The sequence below is a fragment of the Lagenorhynchus albirostris genome, chromosome 12 (genome assembly GCF_949774975.1).
Source record: "Lagenorhynchus albirostris chromosome 12, mLagAlb1.1, whole genome shotgun sequence".
Lineage (NCBI taxonomy): Eukaryota > Metazoa > Chordata > Mammalia > Artiodactyla > Delphinidae > Lagenorhynchus > Lagenorhynchus albirostris.
Window position 1 is genome coordinate 50193409 of NC_083106.1, and position 24506 is coordinate 50217914.

Here is a 24506-nt window from a genome sequence, read left to right on the forward strand (position 1 = left end):
TGTAACTATTACCCCACTGATTTACAACAAAACAAAACTGTATGTTTAGGCATATACAGAGACAGGTATGCATATAAATGCTTGAAAATATACACGAACTTTTTTCCAGCTTTACTGAGATATAATTGACATATCACACTGTGTAAGTTTAAGTTGTTTAACTGATACACTTGGTATATTGCAAAATGATTACCACAGTAGCATTGGTTAACACCTCCATCATCTTACATAATTACCATTTCTTTTTCTGTGGTAAGAATATTTAAGATCTACTCTCTTGGCAACTTTCAAGTATATAATACAGTATCCTTAACTATAATCACCATACTGTACATTAGTCATCTCGTAACTGAAAAGTTTGTAACCTTTAACCAACATTTCCTCATTTCCCCCACTCCCAAGCCTCTGGTGACCACCAATCTACTCTCTGTTTCTATCAGTTCAGCTTTTTTAGATTCCACATATGAGTGATATCATCCAGTATTTGTCCTTCTCGTGTCTCACTTAGCAGAATGCCCTCAAGGTTCATCTATTTTGTCACAAGTGGCAGGATTTCCTTCTTTCTCTTGGCTGAAAAATATTCCTCTGTGTGTGTGTGTGTGTGTGTGTGCGCGTGTGTGTGTGTGCCACGTCTTTTTTATCCATTCACCCATTGATTGACACTTAGGTTGTTTCCACAGGTTGGCTACTGTGAATAATTCTGCAAGGAACATGGGAATGCAGATATCTCTTCAAGATAGTGATTTCATCTCCTTTGAATAAATACCCAGAAGTGGGACTGCTGTGTGATATACTAGCTCTCTTTTTATTTAAGGAACTTCCATACTGTTTTCCATAGCGGCTGCACCAATTTACAGCCCCATCAACATTACACAAGGGTTTCCTTTTCTCCATATTCTCCCCAACACATATCTCTTATCCTTCTGAGAGCAGCCATTTTAATAAATGTGAGGTGATATCTCATTGTGGTTTTGATTTGCATTTCCCTGATGTGATTATTGATGATAAGCTTCTTTCCATGTATCTATTGGCCATTTGTATGTCTTCTTTGGAAAAATGTCTATTCAGTTCCTCTGCGCATTTTTTGAAGTACCCTATTACCAGTGTAATGTTGACTAGTTCTCCCTGCAGATCTGTTAGTATTTGCTTAATATACCTAGGTGCTTCAATGTTGCATGCATATGTATTTATGACTGTTATATCTTCTTGATGAATTGATCATTTTATCATTATAATGATCTTCTTTGCCTCTTATTGCAGTTTTTAATTTAAAGTCTATTTTGTCTGATGTAAGTATAGCTATCCCTGCTCTCTTTTGGTTTCCACTTGCATTTAGTATCTTTTTTCATCCCTTCACTTTGAGCCTAGGTGACCTTAAAACTCAAGTGAGTCTCTTGTAGGCAGCATATAGTTTGGTCTTTTTTTTTTTTAAACCATTCAGCTACTCTATATCTTTTGACTGGAGAGTTAACCCATTTACATTTAGAGTAATTATTGATAGGTAAGGACTTACTAATGCCATCTTATTAATTGTTCTATGGCTGTTTTATAGTTCCCTTGTTCCTCTCTTGCTGCCTTCCTTTGTGAAAAGATAATTTTCCTAGTGGTATGCTATGACTCCCTTCTCTTTATCTTCTGTGAATTTTTGTTTTGTGGTTACTGTGAGGCTTACACAAAATATATTACAGATACAACAGTCTATCTTACACTGATAACAACTTAACTTCAATCACATGCAAAAACTCTACCATTTTACTACCCGATCTTTTTTGTTTTTGATGTCACAGGTTTACCGATTTTATATTATGTACTCATTAACAAATTACTGTTGCTATATAGTTATTTTTAATACTCTTGTCCTTTAAGCTTTATACTAGAGTTAAGTGGCTAACACACAACCATATTACAGGATTAGGGTATTCTGAATTTGACTATGTACTTACCTTTACCAGTGTGCTGTATATTTTCATATGTTTTCATGTTATTAATTACTGTCCTTTCATTTCAGTTTGAAAAACTCCTTTCAGCATTTCTTGTCTGGCAGTTCTAGTGGTAATAAACTTCCTTAGCTTCCATTTGTCTGAGAAAGTTGTTACCTATACTTTACTTCAAAAGAGCAACTCTTGGTTGGCAAATTTTTTTAATTTCAGCACTTTGAAATAAAATACATCCCACTCTCTCCTGGCCTGTAAGGTTTCTACTGAAAAATCTGCTGCTAGCCTTACAGAGGTTCCCCTATAAGTTACAAGTTTCTTATCTCTTGCAGCTTTTAAGATTTTGTCTTTGATTTCTGACAGTTTTTTTAAAATAAATTTATTTATTTTATTTATTTATTTTTGGCTGCATTGGGTCTTGTTGCTGCGTGTGGGCTTTCTCTAGTTGTGGCGAGCGGGGGCTACTCTTCATTGTGGTGTGTGGGCTTCTCATTGTGGTGGCTTCTCTTGTTGCGGAGCCTGGGCTCTAGGCACTTGGGCTTCAGTATTTGTAGCATGCGGGCTCAGTAGTTGTGGCTCTCGGGCTCTAGAGCACAGGCTCAGTAGTTGTGGCGCATGGGCTTAGTTGCTCCACGGCATGTGGGATATTCCCGGACCAGGGATCGAACCCATGTCCCCTGCACCAGCAGGCGGATTCTCAACCACTGCGCCACCAGGGAAGCCCCAGACAGTTTTATTATAGTGTGTCTTGGAGAGGATTCTTTGAGTTTGTTTGATGACCTATAAGCTTCATGAACCTGGATATCCAAATCTCTCTCCAGAATTGGGAAGTTTTCTGCCATTATTTCTTTAAATAAACTTTCTATCCCCTTTCCCTCTCTTCTCCTTCTGGAACCCCAGTAATTCACAGACTGTTTCTCTTGATGGTATCCCATAGATTATGTAGTCTTTCTTTATTCTTTTTTCTTTGTTCTCCTCCAATTGGATAATTTTAAAGTCCCTGTCTTCAGTCTCACTGATTCTTTCTTCTCCTTGATGAGGTGTGATACTGGATGCTCTCTGTTGCATTTTTTTTTTTCATTTCATTCATTGTGTTCTTCAGCCTCACAATTTCTGTTTGGTTCTTTTTTATGATTTCTATCTATTAAACTTCTCGCTTTGGGTATTGTTTTCCTGATTTTGTTGAATTGTCTTCATGTGTTTTCTTAAAGCCACTGAGTTTCCTTAAAACAGCTATTTTGAATTCCTTATGGTGTAAATCCCATATCTCCGTGTCTTTGGGACCAGTTATTGGAAGATTATTGTGATACTTTGGTGGTGTCACTTTTCCTTGATTTTTTGTGTTCCTTGATGTTTTGTGTTGCTGTCTTCACATTTGAAGTAACAGTCACTCCTCTAGTCTATACTAAGTGCTTTCAGGACAGAAATACCTTCCATAAGCCCTACTAGGGATTTTGAGGCTTTCTCAGACCTTCTAAGCAGGGGTCCCCAACCCCCAGGCCACAGACCAGTACCGGTCCACGGCCTCTTAGAAACCAGGCCACACAGCAGGAGGTGAGCAGTGGGTGAGTGAGTGAGGCTTCATCTGCCGCTCTCCATCGCTTGCATTACTGCCTGAACCATCTCCCCTCCCCATCCATGGAAACCAGTCCCTGGCACCAAAAAGGTTGGGGACCGCTTCTTCTAAGGATACACCTGCTTGATAATTCTTGCTCCCTCTTGTGGAAGAATTTTTAAGCTTGTATGCCTTCTCTGGATCCTGCAACACACCAAGCTGAGTGCTGACAGCCTCCCTTTTGTTTTCCCAAAGGTGGCACTAAAGCTCAAGTTTGTGGTCTCTCCCTGGTCCGCATATTCAGGTTGACTTTCTGAACATGCTCACAAATCATCTGCTAAAGCTTGCTCCTAGGAGCACACACAGGGCACCAGCCCCAGAGTGGGGGATTGCGGGGGAGAGTACATAAAGCACTGGGAATGACTGGGACCAGTTGGGGGGATCTGTGGGCAAGGTGTCCCAGGGGCTGGTAGGAAGGCTTCTTGATGGTGTCCATGAAGCAGTCAGTAGGATCCACCTCCCTTTAATGTCCTCCAAGAGTCCTATCTGCTGCTCTCCCAGCCTCTTCCCATCCTCCAGTCAGGTACCTCCAGATTCAGTACTCTTGATGGGGCAAAAGATAAATGAGCCTCTTTGGAAGCATCTGCATAGCTGGGGAAGCTGAAAGATCATTCATGTGCTCTTTCCCCTGCAGGAGAACTCACAGGCCAAGATCCCTCTTGGTCCCAAGCTGTGCTGCCTTGGGGGGACAGTGATGTGGATAAAGTCAAAATATTACTCTTATCCTCTCCAATGCATCCAAATTCGTATTTGTTTTTTGCTCCAGCAGTGTGGTAGAACCTCTCCACTAGAAATCTGGACATCCACAAAGGCTCTCCCTAGTCCTTGAGTGATTGTTTAAGATAGTGTTTCCAGGGGCTCCCAGACCATGGTCAGGATGGCTGGAGCTGGTTCATGGGCCACTGCAGGGTCCACAGAAAGGACCGAGGTCTGTATGTGTTGCCTGACACATGGGTGGGCAAGCCTCCTCCCAGGTCCCGTGGTGTATGGTGCTGAATCTGACAGCTCTCACAAAGGTCTGTGGATGGATGCCAAATTGGTGGTGGTGGAGGGGGAAACATGAACAAGAGGCATCTTATTCAGCCAAGATGCTGATGTTACTCCTCCACATTCAATTTTTAACGGTGGTTACTCCTGAAGAGGAAAGTAGTAATGAGGTTGGGGTGGAAGGTAACGGGGAGAGGATGTGGGGAGCAGTGAAGAGGGAACTTTCAATATGCAATATATATACATTAATATGATGTTTGGATTTTTTAACCTAGCACACATTCATATATCTCTCATGAAATTTTATAAAAGGAAAGATCTTAGAGAGCTCCATGTATTGTGCCCAAATAGTGGTGCTCAGAAAAAGCTGATAGCTATCTTACTGAAATCACAGCTATTATACATTTCCAGCTCTGTCATAACAAACAGAATTTTAATTAATATTCCATTTTTCTTCTGCTGTTTACTTTATCCAAGAAAACCAGAGTTCTCATTCTGGAGGTAAAAAAAGAAAAACATAAGAATGACATAGACTGGAAAGAAGTTGATGCATGTACCTTTTGAGAATCTTTTTTTTAAATAATTAATTAATTAATTAATTTCTTTTTGGCTGCGTTGGGTCTTCATTGCTGTACATGGGCTTTCTCTAGTTGTGGCGAGCAGGGGCTACTCTTCATTGCGGTGTGCGGGCTTCTCATTGCAGTGGCTTCTCCTGTTGTGAAGCGTGGGCTCTAGGTGCACGGGCTTCAGTAGTTGCAGCACACAGGCTCAGTAGCTGTGGCTCACGGGCTTAGTTGCTCCGCGGCACGTGGTATCTTCCCGGACCAGGGCTCGAACCCATGTCATCTGCATTGGCAGGTGGATTCTTAACACTGCGCCATCAGGGAAGTCCCGAGAATCTTTTTTATAAGCATGCTACCAAATGCATAACTGCAGCTCCTATAAGTTTCATTTTCTCCCACAAAAACTGTGTAATACATTTCCAGGCGAATAGGAACTTCCCACTATACATGCAGCTTTGCAAACTCTATTTTTTCAAATCTAGTCAATTTACCCACAAGATTTTTCCTTCTTCTGTACAAATAATCAGAGGTAAATAATAACTTTTCAATCTCAAAATATGTAACCATGTTATAAATACATAAAGTCCATAATGCATATGACTCATTTACACTATAATCACAACTTTTAGAATAATAAGAAAAACTAAGTCTCAATAATATGTTTCTATTTTCAGAGGGTTCATTATTAAGACTTCCAGTATCCAGGGTAGCATTATAAATACTCTAAACTCTAGATCTGCTCTTTCTTCATTGTATTTGCTCAACTTTTTGTCATTTCACTATTCATTAGCACTTTTATCTGAAGATGAAAAGAGAAAGAGAAAGAAGACAAATTCAATCTTTCAGCTTATTCTTATCTCTGATAAAAGATCTGAAGAGTAAATATTAAGCTACAGGCTAAAACAAGATTTGGATATCACTATATTTAACTTATCACTGCACACGACTAAAGGTAGATTAATAAGGTAAATTATACTTTTATAAAAGAAAGATAAAGATTGATAAATATTTTATCAATATTCTTATTGACAAAAGCAATTGAGAATTAATTCTACCCAAAGACAATAAGATTATAATATATAAATACAGTGAATATATAATGTTAATACACACACACACACTGTGCAACATGGTTTGGAAGAAAGAACTCTCAGTAAAAAGCAGGAAATCTGGTTTCCAGACCTGGCTCTGCCAGTAGCTGGGCAATCTTAGGTAAGATGATCTTAGGCATGAGTCAGTTACCTCCACTGCACAACGAGGTGGTAGGATAAATATTCCTAAGGCTCCTTCAAACTCTGACATCCTGTGAGTATGTGTGTACACACACACACACACACACACACACACACACACTTACTTTTATTTACAGGCAAGGCTGTACTCACTAGCCTATACAAGTATGGCATGACTGATGTTCACAGCCCAGCACCCATTCTGATTGGTCTGTCAATGCTGTACCAGTTGTTAAACAGTTTGAATTATCATCCTATTTACAGCCACCCCCAAATTACAAAATGTCTAACATGTGTATAGCCCTGTGCTTGCAGTCTGCCTTTTCCAACCATAATGAGGATATTCCAAAGTCAAACAGGCTCTCTTAACCTCCAGTTGTAACTTAAGAGTACAACCCCTTTCCTACTACCATTTCCCCCCTCAAAAAGAGTTTCTACACATTTTGTGTTCTGTATTTCTCAGCTCTCACTATTCATATCTTATTTAGTTCCATGTCAGGTAACTTCCCACATACACTGAAACTATTTTTAGCTTTCTTCCTCTGCCTTCACCTTCTCCCTTCTAAGCCTTGTCCAGTTTTCTCAAGAAAGCCTCTACTTCATTCCAATTAGAGCAAAACAAAATCGTAAGCATGACTATTAAACTAAGAATGATGGCAGTGATACATCTAAATAAAGAAATTAAAAGGCAAAACACACACACACACAGAAGAAAAAAAAGGCAAAACAAACTAAAAAAAAAAATTTTTAGGGACTTCCCTGTGGTCCAATGGGTAAGACTCTGCACTCCCAATGCAGGGGGCCCGGGTTCGATCCCTGGTCAGGGAACTAGATCCCACATGCATGCCACAACTAAGAGTCTGCATACCCCAACTAAGAAGTCCGCATGCCGCAACAAAGATCACACATGCCGCAACTAAGGCCTGGCACAGACAAAATAAATAAATAAATAAATTTAAATTTTAAAGGCAAAACAAAGGTCCAGTTTCATCAACCTCTAAAATTTGTAGACACATACAGGAGCCCATTCAAAATTCACAAAAATTTCCATTTCATCCATTCATCCTCTACAATTATCAGCATTACAGAAGGTAGAAAACTTATTTAAAATTTGTGATTTTACTTTAATATATTGCTGTTTTATATAACTGTTAGCATTATAATCTCCCAACACACAGTTAATCACTCCTCACTCATTCTGTATCGTAGCACAGTATTTTTCCTATACTGTATTATAATTATTTGTTGGTGTGTCTAATTCCTTGATTAGAACATCCTGATTTCCTTGATGGCAGAATTCACCTCAGGACAATATTCATCACTGTAACCCCAGTGACTAAGCACTTAATAAATGCATGTCAAAATCTGAATACTGTTTTCTTCTATTTTATCTTAGAAAGGTATAATATTTGAGCTACTTGGGCAATTAGGCTTTTGTAGACTAGCTAGCCCAGGACTTAAATACCACATTTAGGACAATGTTTGGGGGAGAAATCTATCATAGTTCAAAAGAAATAACTTAACAAGTAAACTTCTGAAACAATCTTTTTGAAAATTTGTAGCATGATAAGGGCCTTGGCAGTCTTGTAGTCCAATCCCATCATTTACAGAGGAAAAAAAAGTAAAATCAAGCAGATTCAAGAGACTTGCCCAAAGTCAGTGACAGAGCCAGTTTCACAGCAGACTGCCTTCTTAACCCATTGCTTTTTCTGCTGTATCATGGAAACCACATAAATATGTGACATGACTGGGTGGTTTCTTCTGTTTTCAGTTGTTAAGAATTTTAAAGATTTAAGTTATTTTAGACATTATGCCAGAGTTTATTCAGTTAATGAACTATATTTTTCTAATCTATGAATCCTAGCAATTATTATTCATTAATTATTGTCTGAGGAATACACTAAAAGAGCTTCTACATGTCTTCAGAGACAAATTACAAAGTTCACATTTAATAACAACAAAAACAAGTTGAATACTGACTACAGATGGTAAGAGTACATTCTGATTATACATCAATAAGTCTTTTTATTAAGTCTAATTTAAGTGCCAATCTACACTTTGTTCTCATTAATTTTATATATTTGTGTGACTATTCAGAGTGGTCATTGTCTCAATAACCTACATATACTATTTAACACCAGCTTAAAAATGGGAAGTATAGATACAGTCAGTAGTAAATAAATATATAAAGTGTTTTGGACCAAGCACCCCTAATATACTATAATTTTGAGAGAGAAAAGCTAAATTTACTATAGCAGGAAAAGATTTCTTGGATATCTTGAAGCTTCAAAAACTTGGCCAAACTATTGTTCAGTGTGCACACAGTTTGTGTCTTCATGCTCAGATGTTGTTGAAACAGCAGACTTAAAAGAAATAATGTCAATGAATCCTACCAAGCACTATACATGACCTCTGGGGTAATTAGCAATCATTCAAAAGCAACAAGACTAAAATGTTCTATTCTTTATTACTGTCAGCTCTTATCTTGATCAGCATTTTAATAAAGATGGTTCGTTTCTAAGACAGTTTCATGAATCAGTCATAATTACATTCTGACATGCAGTGAATAGTAAAGCAAAACTAAATATCACTTCATCAACCTTTCTAACCTTTATGCAAGTATTAACTGTAAATAATTTTTACACAATCCTACAACAGAAAATCTGCATATTTCTTAGCTTTGTACATACTTTACCCCAAATGAATTTCCTGTGACCTATACCTGAAAAAAACAATCAGCCATAATTATCCAGTTTTGTGAGATGTTCAGGTGTTGCCTTTCAGAGTTCAAATCAACTTCAAGTATAAAAGCCTACTTTATTTTACAAATGGCACAATATGCAAAATGGGTTAAGTAGCCAAAAGCATCTCAGAGCATTGTGGCTTGAAAGAAGTCTATCCAGAATCAAAATGTCAGAACAAAAATACACTAAAGCAAAGCAGTACTTACAAAAATAGATTCACAGATTACACACTAAGAAATGGATCACATGGGGCTTCCCCGGTGGCGCAGTGGTTAAGAATCCGCCTCCCAGTGCATGGGACATGGGTTGGAGCCCTGGTCCAGGAAGATCCCACAAGCCACGGAGCAACTAAGCCCGTGCGCCGCAACTACTGAAGCCCGAGCACCTAGAGCCCATGCTCTGCAACAAGAGAAGCCACCGCAATGAGAAGCCCACGCACCGCAATGAAGAGTAGTCCCTGCTCGCCACAACTAGAGAAAGCCCGCGCGCAGCAACAAAGACCCAACACAGCCAAAAATAAATAAACAAATATTAAAAAAAAAAAGAAATGGATCGCTGATGACTACTGCAGAAAATCTTATAAATAAAATATATTAAAAGAATATTAATTAGAAGGAAATCTGAACATTTAAGTAATTGAAGGGTAGATTTTGTTTTAAATGTAATTCCAAAATAGCTGATGGAAGAGGGTAAAAATTTATCAGAAATATAAACTTAGAGATAAACTATTCTGATATTAAAGTGTAAACTATTTTAGCCACCCCCACCAAATACATGATTTACATTAGAGTTTTGAAATAGCTAATTTCTCTTTTTGCTGAGGGCTAATTTTTAAAAATATTTTAGATAGTCAAAGTGAACATAATTCAGCTACCAGAATAAATTGTTACTACATTTTAGATGATTTATCGTTTCAGGTCTCAGAAAATTTGAAAATAAATGCAATTCTTTCTCAAGAATATTTCCTGTGTTCCCAGTAGTAGACACAAAATATCCACACAGAGCCAGGCTCCCAAACCTGTATTTCCACTAAGTCCCTCAAGTAAGTACAGTAAATCTACTGAGTAACATTTTGAAACCAAACTGATTTCCATTTAAGAACTTAACTACAGTGAAATAGAAACATAGTTACCACTTTGTGTAATTTCAATTTGAAAAATAGGTTCTTTTAAAAACCAATCTAAAATCATCCTCTATATGTTTTCTTATACATTTTATTATAAAACAACCTCACTAGAATATTACCAATCTGAGGCAAAAAGGAATATAGTAATCTTTTTCATATGGAATTAAAAACAGAAAAGTATTAAGTCTTCTTTGTGATAATTTTTAACTCCTTTATTTAGTTTTCTTGATCATTATTCCTTTCTCTTATTGGAGGTGCAAGCAAAGAAGGGAAAAGAAGTGCTAATTTAAGAAAACAGATTTCCCAGAAAGAAAAAAAAACTGTGATTAAGATTTAAACAAAAGCTAAAGATGGCTTCCTCTGAGCACTGATGAGGTCTGCTACCTCGTTACTAACAACTGAAAACTTGTGATGCATTTTGTTTCAAGAGAATCCAAAAGTCCTTGCTATAAAGCAAAAGCGGGGTGGGGGGGGTGGGGGGGGAAGCGGATCCATTCACTCTTTCTGTATCACCACCATTATGTAAGAAGTATAAAACACTGCCTTTATGCTGCCAAACCACAATGACTCTTCCTACATCAAAGGATTTTCACCACTAGGGTTTTTTCTTCAAAATTTATTCAAGCTAAGGGCAGAGAGACAACAATTCATACACGCTAATTACGTCTAATTATCTATTCCCTTTTCTGACCAGCTCCGACCAGTGTTATTTGCTATCTGGATTTCTCACAACCTCCCTTTGCCCTGTCCATCCAGCCTAACAGTGAAGGCTTTGAAGAAAACAGTTGTGGCTTTTTAGAGTTTTCTCAATATAGAGTTCAAGCAATTAAATAATTATTCTGTTAGTTTTGACACATTTATGCGTTAAATATGAGGACCTCTTGGTTAATTTGACAAATTCCTCACATCTCTTCATGGTTGGAATCATAGTAACACCCTCTCTTACAGGAGCTTCTCCTCATGCTTTCTTTTCATGATCTAAATGAAATGTTGATTGGATTAAAGTTCTTCTCTGCAGACCTCCATGGTGGCCTATGACAAAGAGCTTAAAAGTTCTATTAATTGGCTTGAGTTTTCAGGGAGGGGAAAGGGAGAATTTTATTTCACATTACATCACTAGTCAAGAAAATTGCCACATGTAATTAAACTAATTTGTCTCATGAGTCAAAGAAACAGCTAATTCATATTTAAGACACACTTCCCTTAAACCATTTTCGTCATCAAAGAATTGATTTCTTGTAATTTAACCAAAAATAACTATTTATTATTCTAAGAGAAGAGAATTCAAGACTTAAACAGTACGTGTTTTACATATAAGCAATAGCTTGCTGTATTCCAGTTTGATATAAATACGTAGCTATATATTTTATATATAATTATACAAATACAAATATATATTTATATATTTCATGGGAAATAGTTATTCTCATTTTATATAAGACATTGATGGAAAATAGTATTTTAAAAGGCATACAGCCAAAATTACTATTTCACAGGTAGGCTCTGACTAATAGAAGGTATATATTCTGGTATGAAGATGGACAAAATTACATTTTAAATCCATATCACAACAATTTTTATTCTAGATACTTATTAATTTCATGGACACAGCACAAAAACACTATTACAAATAAAGTTTAATGCCTGTACTATAGCCAATTTTTTAAAATATATTTTCTCAAACATATATAAAATAGGTTTATGAAAACATCTTAGGTAATCTACTTAATTTATCTGCCTAAAACTTGCTAATTATAGAAATGTTTTACAAGTCAAACAGTAATTTTTGTATCTTAAAATATTAAATACTAAAATTCAAATGAACACTTTAGTGGTTTGGGGGGGAAAGCCAAAACTCTTTTCAATTCAGGATTTCAATTTACTACTTTTGTTCTGTCTTTTGTTTCTTTCAATCTTAAGTATTAAAAAGCCAACTCATAAGTAAAGACATTATCACACTAACAAAGGATTAATCCCTGCTAGGCTGACTCAGGTGACAACACAGTGGAGGTCAGTGGGGCTGACACTGACCTCAAAGGCTGATTCTGATTATTTAGCCCTGTGAAAGCTCTAGTATTGAAAGTTATAATGAACAAACTGACAAATCAATTTCACCAATGAAATGAAAATTGTGGCCAGAAAAAACAGCAAAAATACACTTAGCAAGTCTATAAATCCTTATACAGGTGGCTGGGCAAAGGGTGAACACTGAAGAATTTTATATAAGGGTTATACACAATTTTGCTAAAGTTTATAACTAGAGAGCACACCATGGTAATAGTCTCAGAGTTCAGTAGAGAAAAAAAAAAGTTCACTATAGGTATAACATCCCTCAGAAAAAAACCCACAGGAAACAAAAACATAAAGGCTAATACATAGCTTAATTTATTTTTTTTCAAGCTTTAGATAAAGGATGCATAACAGCTAAGAAACATTAACAACCAAGTAGAAGAAATGAAGTCATTGCTTGACACTAAACTAATATTATAAAAACAGTAATAATAACAAAACTATTACTACCTTAGATTACAAAGTATTTTTATGTGTTGCATATTTACACTCAACAAATGTTAAAACAAATCAGATTATGATGCTTACCAAGTGGGCAACTCTTTTATCAGGAAAAGGAAAATTCGTATTTATAAATGTTAATGCTAGTATCTTATTTTTCTCCAATTTCGTCATCTGACACTCATCAAAGAGAAAATTATACTGTAGAATTCCTCGCTGGTTATTTTTGACCAGCTTACAGTTATCATTTCAGTAATCTATTAATCACCTAACTCACTTAATTTTAAATAGAAATAAAAAATTTAAGGATTAGTTTGCTAAAATGTTAGTGTCAACGAGAGTTAAAGTGCTGTATTATTGATAACAGATTCTATTGTTTTGTGGCAAAAATACTACATACGATATTGCACTGGAACATTTCCCACAAGAGGATTATTTGAGATTTGTCTATACTGTTAAACCAAATAAGAAAATCATAAAAAGAAAGTTAATGAAATTCACATGGAGAATTTTTTTTAACTCTAAAAATTATGTATAGCATTTATCTCTTTCAGGGCTCATTACAGAATGAATCAAACAAAATGGTTGATGTAGGTGTAAGTGATGGAGTGAACAGAGAGATTTTTTTACCTAAATATAAAACACCCTCCAAAATATGGAGTGGAAGATTTGACCACATGGGAAGAGCAATGCTTGCCAGGCAATCCATTTATCAAGAATGCTAATAATAGCAGTCCAGTTGAAATTAACCTAAGAAACTATTCTGATCAAAATATCAGTTGGTCCCCTTTTTCTTTTAACCACAATAGTTTTAAATAATGTTTACAATGCAGTGAGATTATGTTCAAGTATTATTCAATGCCTGTACATTTAAGATATTATTCTTTTAAAATGTATACAATTGAAGGCATTCTAAGAAAGCTGATCCTAGCAAAGCTGATATTTCTCAAGTTACCAAATTATTTGAAACTGATACTAGACCACCCTCTTGCCTTTAGTTCACCAAGCATCCTCCTTTCAATCAACCATTTATCCAGCAAGCTCTTGAAATGCTGCCTTCTCCAAGACCTACTAATGAATCTATGCTGACACATAATTTCCATCAAATAAAACAACTCATAGTTTATGGAAAACAAGTGTTATTTACATTTTATTTTTAACAGTTTTTTGTCACTCTGTCCTTTGTATGTTGCATAGATCAGGGGAAAGAAAACCTTTTCTTTAAAGAGCCAGACAGTAAATATTTCAGGCTTTAAAGACCATAGTTCTCTGCCATAACTACGCAACTCTGCAACTATAGTAGTGTGAAAACAGACATAGAAAATACATAAAGAAATGAGCATTAAGTTTTTCAATAAAACTTTATTTACAAAAACAGGTGGCAGGCCAGATTTGGCCACTGGCTATAGTTTATTAACCCCTGGTATAGATTATCAGTCTGCTTTAAAATACTGCAGTGCAGAGACTGAGACAGATGTATTTAATTTTATAAATTGGTGCTACGTAGATACCGACAAATGCTTCCAAAACTATATCTGTTTGCATACTTCAGAAGAATTACCTAAGTTTTACTAAAATCACAACAAAGATTCTTCAAGAGTAAATCAGCAAAATCAGGACATCAAGTCATAATGAAGTTTCAAGTTTGAAGCAAGCACAATAATCATAATACTAACCATCTTCTTTATATAAATAAGGGAATGTTAACTACCAAAATGTTTTTTTTTCCACTTACATACAATACAAAACATATTCTGCTTTTATGTTGGGTGGGGGAAAATCTGAGTTTTAAATAAATTCCCAAGCCTCAAGTAAACAGAAGAATAGTAATAGTTATTTTATGAAAACTCAATGAGCTAAGTACTAATCACAACATTTTTAATCTGTAATTCTCATGCTTCTGTCTTTCCCATGTGCTTTTTCTTCCATGATGAATGCCCTTTCTCACTTTGCCTGGTAACTTTAATTTGTCCTTTAGGTCTTAATTTAAACCTAATCGGCTCTTAGGAAATACTCCTTACATGTGCCATCTTCTCTACTCAAACTGCTAGTGTGGGTTGAGGTCCCTTTTTTATACTGTTTGCATTCTGTGGTTAACTCAACTACAGAAGTTCACACGACATGAAAAAAATTTTATTGTCTGATTTACAGACCAAAGTAAGACACTATTTAATCAAATTCAATGTCCTACCACCAACGTTTTCTTACCATAATATCTCCATTAATAAGTTATTAGCTTTGACTGGTAGTACAAAATCTTAAAGTAAGTTCTTCAGGAAGCTTCATGAGGGCTGTAATTCTTGAGTTACCATATATCCAAAAATATACATCTGTGGGCTTGGATTTTCATAACAGCCTAGCTGACAAGAGGACACATCTTTTCTTTTTTAATATAGTAAAAACTATTCTATTCTATTCCAGTATCAACTTGTGGTGGAAAAGTCTCAGTCCAGCTTGATTTTTTTCCCATTGGTTCTTCTTCTATGTAATTGTAGGATTCTCTCTTTATCCTTGAAGTGCAGTTTTGCACCAGAAAAATACATTATTCTTTTATTTTATCTTTATGTTCTCTTTTTTAGAAATACTAATTATGTGAATATTTGATCTCTGTTGTCTATTTTCCATACTAGCACCTTCTCTGTAATAGTTTTTATCTCTGACTATTCTGACTTCATTTAGTGTGACTCTTTTCTTAACTCTGATCTCTGTATAGGTGATTTTATTTTCAGTAGTGTTGATTCTTTAACTTACTTTTGCTAAAACACTTTTCACTTTTTTAATGGGTCCACCTTCAGTTCTGTTTTATTTTAGCTCTGCCAGCTCATTTTTCATCTGATTTTACATTTTTTCATATCTGATTTCTTATTTCATCAGTACCATAACTTTAATTTCTTTTTCTTTTAACTAGTCCTATTGTATTTTCACTCTCCTTTTTAAAAAAAAAAAAAAAAACAACAGGGCTTCCCTGGTGGCACAGTGGTCGAGAGTCCGCCTGCTGATGCAGGGGACACGGGTTCGTGCCCCGGTCCGGGAGGATCCCACATGCCGCGGAGCAGCTGGGCCCGTGAGCCATGGCCGCTGAGCCTGCGCATCCAGAGCCTGTGCTCCGCAACGGGAGAGGCCACAACAGTGAGAGGCCTGCATACCACAAAAAAAAAAAAAGATTTTTTAAAAAAAATTTATTTTATTTTTTGGCTGCATCGGATCTTTCGTTGCAGCGCGCAGGCTCTTCGTTGTGGTGCGCAGGCTTCTCTCTAGTTGTGGTGTGCAGGCTCTAAGGCACGTAGACTCTGTACTTGTGGTGTGCGGGTTCCAGAGTGTGTGGGCTCTGTAGTTTGCGGCACACAGGCTCTCTAGTTGAGGCACATGAGCTCAGTAATTGTGGTGCGTGGGCTTAGTTGCCCTATGGCATGTGGGATCTTAGTTCCCCGACCAGGGATGGAACCTGCGTCCCCTGTACTGTAAGGTGGATTCTTTACCACTGGACTACCAGGAAAGTCCCTAATTTCTTTTAAAATATAACAAAGTGTTATCTGAAAAACAAAAATCTCCCATTTCCTGAGATAATTCTTCTTCTAAAGCATATTCTTCAAGTGCTTTTACTTGTTGGTTCATGCCTACCTCTCCCATCTGCTCCTGATGCTTCCTTCTTATGCCTGCCATTTCATCTTTTTAACAGTCTCTATACATGGGACCCATGTTCAGTCCATTTTGCTTTTTGCTGATTTCTCAGTTTTGAATATGGGTAGTCTTATCCAGGTCTGCTGATTTGCTAGGAAGGTGGGTAAAAATTTACCTACTTAAAAATGTTTTTTATTATAAAAATAAGACAGTATCATTCCAGAAGTCTTTGAAAGGTCTAAAAGAGATAATTTAAATCATCTATAATCTTATTATTCAGAAATAAGTTCTCTTTACATTTTGGGATATTTATTTCCACTATTTTCCATGTATGTATATTACTTTCATAGTTGAGAGAGTAATATACTCCTACATCGTATTTTTTTCACTCATATTATCCATGAGCATTATTCTACATTATCACGTGTTTTGAAAATGTCATTCTAAATAACTCTAGTATATCCCCTCATGTGACTATACCATCTTTTACTTAACAAATCCTCTAAACATGGGAGAGAAAGACGTGCCCATCACTGCTTTTTTTTTTTATAGTTATCCTATTTATATTTTTGTATCTATGGAAAAATATGGCTCTGAGCTCCCAAATTACAAAAAAATAAAAATAAAATCTTGCATTATTCTTTTTTAAAACTAAAAACTAAGAAAAAGACTAATGGTTTTGACCAAGGCAGAGTAGCTGAAACTCAATTTTGCCCTCCTGCCATAAATCACTAAAACACTGGATAAAACATGTGAAACATCTGATGTCAGACATAACACAATGGGTAGCAAAGGACAGCAATCCCTGAGACGTGGGAAGTAAATTAGGCAAGCAAGTATTATATTTCCCCTGGCTTTCCATCTAGAGGCAATTTCTAGACTTCAGCACAGCAGTCTAAATGAGTTGAGGAGACAACATCAGGGTTTTGGAAAGCTGAGGCAGTTGCAATTTGTATGGTACAGTTCAGTAAGGAGGAAGTTATACAGAGAAAGAGCTTCAGATAATCTACATAGAAAAGGTCTGTAATCTTTAGCTGAATGTAAAATTGCACATGTATATGATGAAACTTGACAAGACTGGGCGGAGAACAATCCACACAAAGCTGGGAGATGTAAGCATTCTGAACAGCCAGAGTAGAGAGACTTCAGTGAACACTGAGAGGGGGGATTCAGTAGAGAACCTATAGGGGTGACATCCAGAAGAAAGTTAAAATATAGTCCTAGAGTAAAGGTTACACTAGACACGATAACAAATTTTAAAAACAAGCCTCAGAGGATCAGGATGACCTGCAAGAAAAAACCACTTGCCAATAAAAGTCAACAGTCTTAAAGGAAATAACAGAGACTCAGTGCAATAATCACAATGTCCATCATCCCATCACAAATTACTAAACTTGCAAAGAAGCAGGAAAATAGGACCCACAACCAGGAAAAAAAAATCAGACCATAGAAACAAAATCAGAAATGACAAGAGATGATAGAATTAGCAGACAAGAACTTCTAATAAACTGACTTTTGCTTTTGGGAAGACAGTAGCTGTACATTCCCCTTTTGCTTTTGGGAAGACAGTAGCTGTACATTCCCCTGTTCCTCCTGCTATGTACAATTTAAAATCCTGGAAATTATATATAAAACAAACATAAGAAAACACCAAATAGTAGAAAGAAAGAAAAACAGCAAAGGACCTCAAGACCTGAATAACAATAGAATGGTGAGTTCTCTAGTCTTCTTTTGACTCATATATCTCAGACTTAGAAGTGAAGAAGCCGGCGACCCAGAAATGCCAACTGACACAGACAAATGAGGCTCCAACAAAAGCCTGCTCTCTTTAGCCAAAGGACCAGGAAAATGGCAGTGTAACAAGAAAGAAAACTTTTAGACGATAACAGTTCTACTGCAGCAAACACCACAGAAAACTGTGGTGCCACCTCCACCCATTTTAGCAAAGGCTGAAGGGAGCCTTGAATTAAAATCTCACAAGGATGTAATGAGGCCCACGAACACTCCTGCCAGGCTAATGTCAAAGAAGGAAGGCCAGGTACTTCCCTGGTGGTTCAGTGGTTTAGACTTTGCACTTCCAGTGCAGGGGATGTGGGTTCGATCCCTTGTTGGGAACTTAGATCCCACATATGCCACGTGGTGAGGGAAAAAAAAAAAAGAGATGGAAGGCCACGTAGGGAGCTGGAACTTTCATCCCTGCCAGTCAATAATGAGCATCCTCCCCTTCCCCACAATGTCAGTGGAAATTAAACCCCTCCACCAGTAGTAACATGGAGTACCCTTGCCTCAGGTGTCAATAGGCTGAATAGGGAACCCAGACGTCTACCTATGTCTGGTTGTGACAAGGCAGTGTCTCTCCTCCTTCCAGAAGAGTGTCCAAATAATCAGTTAAAACAGAAAGTTTAAATAAGATCCACAAAGAAGATATGCAAATGCCCAAGAAGCAAAGGAAAAGATGCTCAATATCACTAATCATTTAAGAAATGCAAATCAAAACACAATGAAGGGGACTTACCTGCTGGCGCAGTGGTTAAGAATCTGCCTGCCAATGCAGGGGACACGGGTTCAAACCCTGGTCCAGGAAGATCCCACATGCTGTGGAGCAACTAAGCACATGCACCACAACTAGTGAGCCTGTGCTCTAGAGCCCGTGAGCCGCAACTACTGAACCTGCACGCCACAACTACTGAAGCTCGCGCACCCTAGAGCCCATGCACCGCAACTACTCAGCCCACGCACCACAACTACTGAAGTCCACGTGCTCTAGAGCACGTGGCCAACAGATGAATGGATAAACAAAATTGGTATAAACATATAATGGAATATTAGCCTTAAAAGGGAATGGAATTTTACAATTTTTTTTTTCCTTGATACGCGGGCCTCTCACTGCTGTGGCCTCTCCCATTGCGGAGCACAGGCTCCAGATGCGCAGGCTCAGCGGCCATGGCTCACAGGCCCAGCCGCTCCACGGCATGTGGGATCCTCCCGGACCAGGACACGAACCCGTGTCCCCTGCATCGGCAGGCGGACTCCCAACCACTGCACCACCAGGGAAGCCCCAAGGGAATGGAATTTTAACTCTTGCTACAGCATGGATGAATGAATCTTGAAGTCATTATGCTAAATGAATAGGCCAGACAAAAAAGGACAAATATTATATGATTCTACTTATATAAGGTACCTAGAAATGACAAATTCACAGGGACAGAAAGTAGAAAGGTGGTTACCAGGATCTGGGGGAGGGAAAGAATAGGGAGTGATTATTTAAAGAGTACAGGGTTTCAGTTTGGGAAGATGTAAAAGTTCCGGAGATGCATGGTGGTGATGGTTGCTCAACAATGTGAATGTACTTAATGCCACTGAACTGTACATTTAAAATGGTTAAAGTGGTAAATCTTATGTTATGCATATTTTACCACAATAAAATATCAATTAACAAATATAAGATTCAAAGTCTCATGACAAATTATTAAATCGTCCAAGTTTCAGTTGAAAATCACTCATACCAAAAACCACAAAGACCTCAAACAGAATATAAAAAGACAATCAAACGCCAACATCAAGATGACAGAGATGTTAGAATTATCTGATAAACATCTGAAAGCAGGGTTTCCCTGGTGGCGCAGTGGTTAAGAATCCGCCTGCCAATGCAGGGGACACGGGTTCAAGCCCTGGTCTGGGAAGATCCCACGTGCCACGGAGCAACTAAGCCCATGCGCCACAACTACTGAGCCTGAGCTCTAGGGCCCGCGAGCCACAACTACTGAGCCCACGTGCCACAGCTACTGAAGCCTGTGTACCTAGAGACCATGCTCCGCAACAAGAGAAGCCACTGCAATGAGAAGCCCACGCACCGCAACAAAAGAGTAGCCCCTGCTCACCGCAACTAGAGGAAGCCCGTACGCAGCAACGAAGACCCAATGCAGCCTAAATAAATAAATAAATAAATTTATTTTTTAAAAAAAGATTTGAAAGCAGGCGTGATAAAAATGCTTCATCAGGAAATAATAACTATGCTTGAAACAAGGAGAATTACTCCTTCATGATAAAAAATAACTTTTAAAATTTCCATTCAGAGGCAATATTGAATCATTTTAAATCTGTATGCAACTTACAACAGTCTCCAAATATGTAAGGTCAATGACAGAATTATAAGAGAAATGGATAAATTCACAGACATAGTGGGAGATGTTTTCCATAAGCCTCTCAATAACTGATGTGAAAAATATATAAGAATAAAGATTTGAACAGCATAATTAACAAACCTATTGATAACTTAATGGGTATTACATGTATCACACAATAACTGGAGAGTACTCATTATTTTCAAGAATGCTGAGAATATTTACAAAAATTATCCACATATTTGGCCATAAAGCAAGTTTCAACAAATTTGAAAGAACTGAAGTCACAAAGGGCACATTCTCTGACCACAATGCAATTAAGCATTTATTAAGAAAACAGTAACAAAAGGATAACTAGAAAATTCGCATATGTTTGGAAATTAATAACAGATATAATAGATAGATAGATATAGATATAATAGAATAATAGATAATTCATGGGTTAAAGAAGAAATCACAATGAAAATTAGAAAACACTTTGAACTTGAGAGTGGAAATACTAAATATCAAAACTTCATGGATGCAGCTATTCAGAGGGAAATAAATAGCCTTAAATGCATTTAAGAAAGAAGGTTAAAGTGAGATAAAAATCTCAGTAAATTTTAAAAAAGAACAGCAAAATAAACTCAAAAGAAAGTACAAGAAAAAAACAGGAAACTCCCTACTTAAAAGGCAGTAAAAAATACATGTAAGAGTTTTCTGTTTTGTTTTGTTTTCCTTTGCTTTTTACAAGCAGTTTCTAGAGGATGTATCTGATCGTTTCCTATAACCGTTCTAGTCCTATGGCTTCTTTTCTTTTTTTATAAATTGTGGTAAAATACACATAACATAAAATTTATTATTTTAACCATTTTTAAGTGTATAATTCAATGGCATTAAGTACATTCACAATGTTATGCAACCATCACCATTATCCATTTCCAGAACTTTTCATCATCCTAAACAGAGACTCTGCACCCACAGAACAATAACTCCCTATTCCCCTTTCCTCCCAGCCCCTGGTAACCTCTATTTTACTTTCTGTCTCTATCAATTTGCCTTTCCTAGGTATCTCATGTAAGTGGAATCATATAATATTTGTCCTTTTGTATCTGGTTTATCTCACCTAACATGTTTTCAAGGTTTATCCATAATGTATCACATCAGAATTTCACTCCTTTTTATGGCAGAACAATATTTCATTACATGAATATATTTTGTTTATTCATCTGTTGATGGACCTATGGCTTGTATTATTTTTAATATTTATTTATTTATTTGGCTGCATCGGGTCTTAGTTGCAGCATGCGGGATCTTCATTGTGGCACGCAGGCTTCTCTCTAGTTGTGGTGCCTGGGCTCTAAAGCGTGCGGGCTTAGTTGCCCCGCAGCATGTGGGATCTTAGTTCCCCGACCAGGGATTGAACCTGTGTACCCTGCATTGGAAGGCAGACTCTTAACCATTGGACCGCCAGGGAAGTCCCAGATCTATGGCTTTTAATAACATATTAGTCCTCCTCATCATTCTTACTATCTTATGAAAATACTGTTCACTAATAGCTTACATAAGTTTTTGGTCATTTTGCAATACTCCAAGCAACAAATCACAAATTCTTGTGGTGAATTACAAACTTGTTATCACTCAGTTTACAGAGAAAAACGTAAGGGAGAAAAAGGATTTTACACTGTACATTTCCCCAAAATAAATTTCTATCTTGTTTATAATCTCTTTTTATTAAACTAAGATCCTCTATTTGTTTTAAGTCTATCTTAAAACAAAGTTTTGATATTTAGTATTTCCACTTCTACTATACATGTCTCTCAGCTGGGCCAAAATGAAAGAGTAACGCTAGCATGTGTGAAGAGGTAAAATGAATATGAAACAACTTTGCTTTACAAGGGAAACTTCATACGCCCACCAAAAAAGCTCTAAGGAAACCAGCTCTAGTGTACATTTCATCAGACTGATATTTTGTTACATGTGAAAAGTCTTTTAAATAAATGAGACATTTTAGATATTTTCTCATCCAATCTGGTATTTAGTTTCCTGGAAATTTTAGTTCATATTTAATTTCAAATTGTGTATTATAAGGCTTCCCTGGTGGTGCAGTGGTTGAGAGTCCGCCTGCCGATGCAGGGGACACAGGTTCGTGTCCCCGGTCCGGGAAGATCCCACATGCCACGGAGTGGCTGGGCCCATGAGCCATGGCCGCTGAGCCTGCGCGTCCAGAGCCTGTGCTCCGCAACGGGAGAGGCCACAACAGTGAGAAGCCCGCGTACCGCAAAAAAAAAAAAAAAAAAAAAAAAAAAATTGTGTATTATCTCAGATCTTGTTGGATCTCTAATCAGATTATTCACCTCTTTGGTTTTTCTTCCTCTTTTAAAAAAAATTAAGGGTGGGAAAGGGAAAGCAAATTAAATTCAATCTGGTCAAATTAGTTGTCTATTAGTAATGCTATTATATGTTAAAGTATGACAAATAACTGACCAAAAAATAAGGTTTGGGGTTAAAAAAGTACAGCTACAAAGTTCCCTGAGAATCTTTTAGCTTGTTTCATTTGTGAGCCATCTCTTTATATTTTGTGTATTTTATGCTACATGAAGAAACTATTTTTAGCATCTATTTTTCTTAGTTTCCCTGTTTATATTTTGGTATCTACATACACCACATTACTTTGGATTCCTGGCGTGGAGAAAACATTGCAAATCTACCTTCTCCTCAAATGTAAAACATGAATACAAAGGGGAAAAAATTACTAACAGATTAAATCTTCAAAAAGTACTTTTTCCTACATATGAAACCATCTCAGAGAAACTAAAATCTTCTGGGAACCTAAAATTGGTCAAGGAAACAGATGTTTGGATAGCACAGGGAACACAGGGAATAAAGTTTGGCACTAACAATAGCTCCAACTAAAGTATATTTCAAAAAGATTGTCCGACTACATCTTCAGAATATGTGAATATAAAATGTTTTTACTCCTCCTTCTTGGTAAGAATTTTTGAGGTTTTAGTTCTTTTTTAAAAAAAAATACAATTCTATCCTTTCTTTAGATATGTTGTTATGGACAGGAAAAAATGTGCCTGAGAATTACAGGAATTATATGTTGGCATATACGCTTCTTTTTGGTAATTATTTTACCAAAAACATTTTGCTTTGTGTTATAGGTATCTATGTACATAGTATATGCCCAACTAGATTATAAATGACTTGCAAGCAAGAAACACAACCTACTTAATGATTATATTATCCATTATGCCTAATGTAGCACTTTGCCCATAGTAGGTTCCCAATAAATATTGGTAGAATGTAGAATTATTGAATAATCGTGTAAAAAAATTACTAAAATTAACAGTGAAAAAGAAGGCTACTTTATTCTTCATCATATTGTAATGAAGCCTATTTTAAACTCTATGCAGTGATGATACACACAAATATTTAAACTATTTATGTACCTCAACTTGACATAATTTCATGATAACTTGATGGCAATCACATTTAAATATATTACAATATTTTTGTAATAATGCTACTCCAAAATAGCAACTTTAATAGCTGGGAAAACATATTAATGGCCATTAACCTGAAGGAAACAAGGAACATTAAACATTTTTTCAGAAATCAATGTATAAGTTGAAACGGTCCACTATAATTTACAAGCAAACCTCAAATTAAAATTTATAAAATGCAAACTATCAAATGCTGCAGCTGGACAATAATTTAGACTATATTTTGTAATTTTTCCTGTGTACATATTGATGAATACTATATAAAAAAGATTCTTTTCTCCTTTAGAGTCTTTAACTATTACCATCAAATAACAAAATAAATTCTGCTTGAATGCAAGACCATAGCAATCCTATAAATGCCCTTGATTATCAATCAATATGATATTAGTCAGTGAACATAAGTAACTAATTTTCCTTACCTTCAGGACAGCTATGAATGGTACAAAGTTAGCTCTTTGGAGTCCATTTTTATAGAGATCTGAAAGAAAAAATTAGTATTAGCTTTTCACTTCACCTAAATCATAATGTTAGCTTATATTTTAGCCTGGCAAATAAAGCTTT

General features: G+C 36.6%; 1 protein-coding gene across 3 annotated transcripts in view; it reads right to left on the reverse strand.

Moving 5' to 3' along the window:
- Window positions 1-24506, reverse strand: part of AFG1L (AFG1 like ATPase) — a 195362-nt gene that overhangs the window by 80119 nt on the left and 90737 nt on the right. For all 3 annotated transcript variants that reach the window (XM_060167561.1, XM_060167563.1, XM_060167562.1), the window contains exon 7: window positions 24365-24423. In XM_060167561.1, the coding sequence (XP_060023544.1) occupies window positions 24365-24423 (59 nt within the window). The remainder of the gene's footprint in view (window positions 1-24364; window positions 24424-24506) is intronic.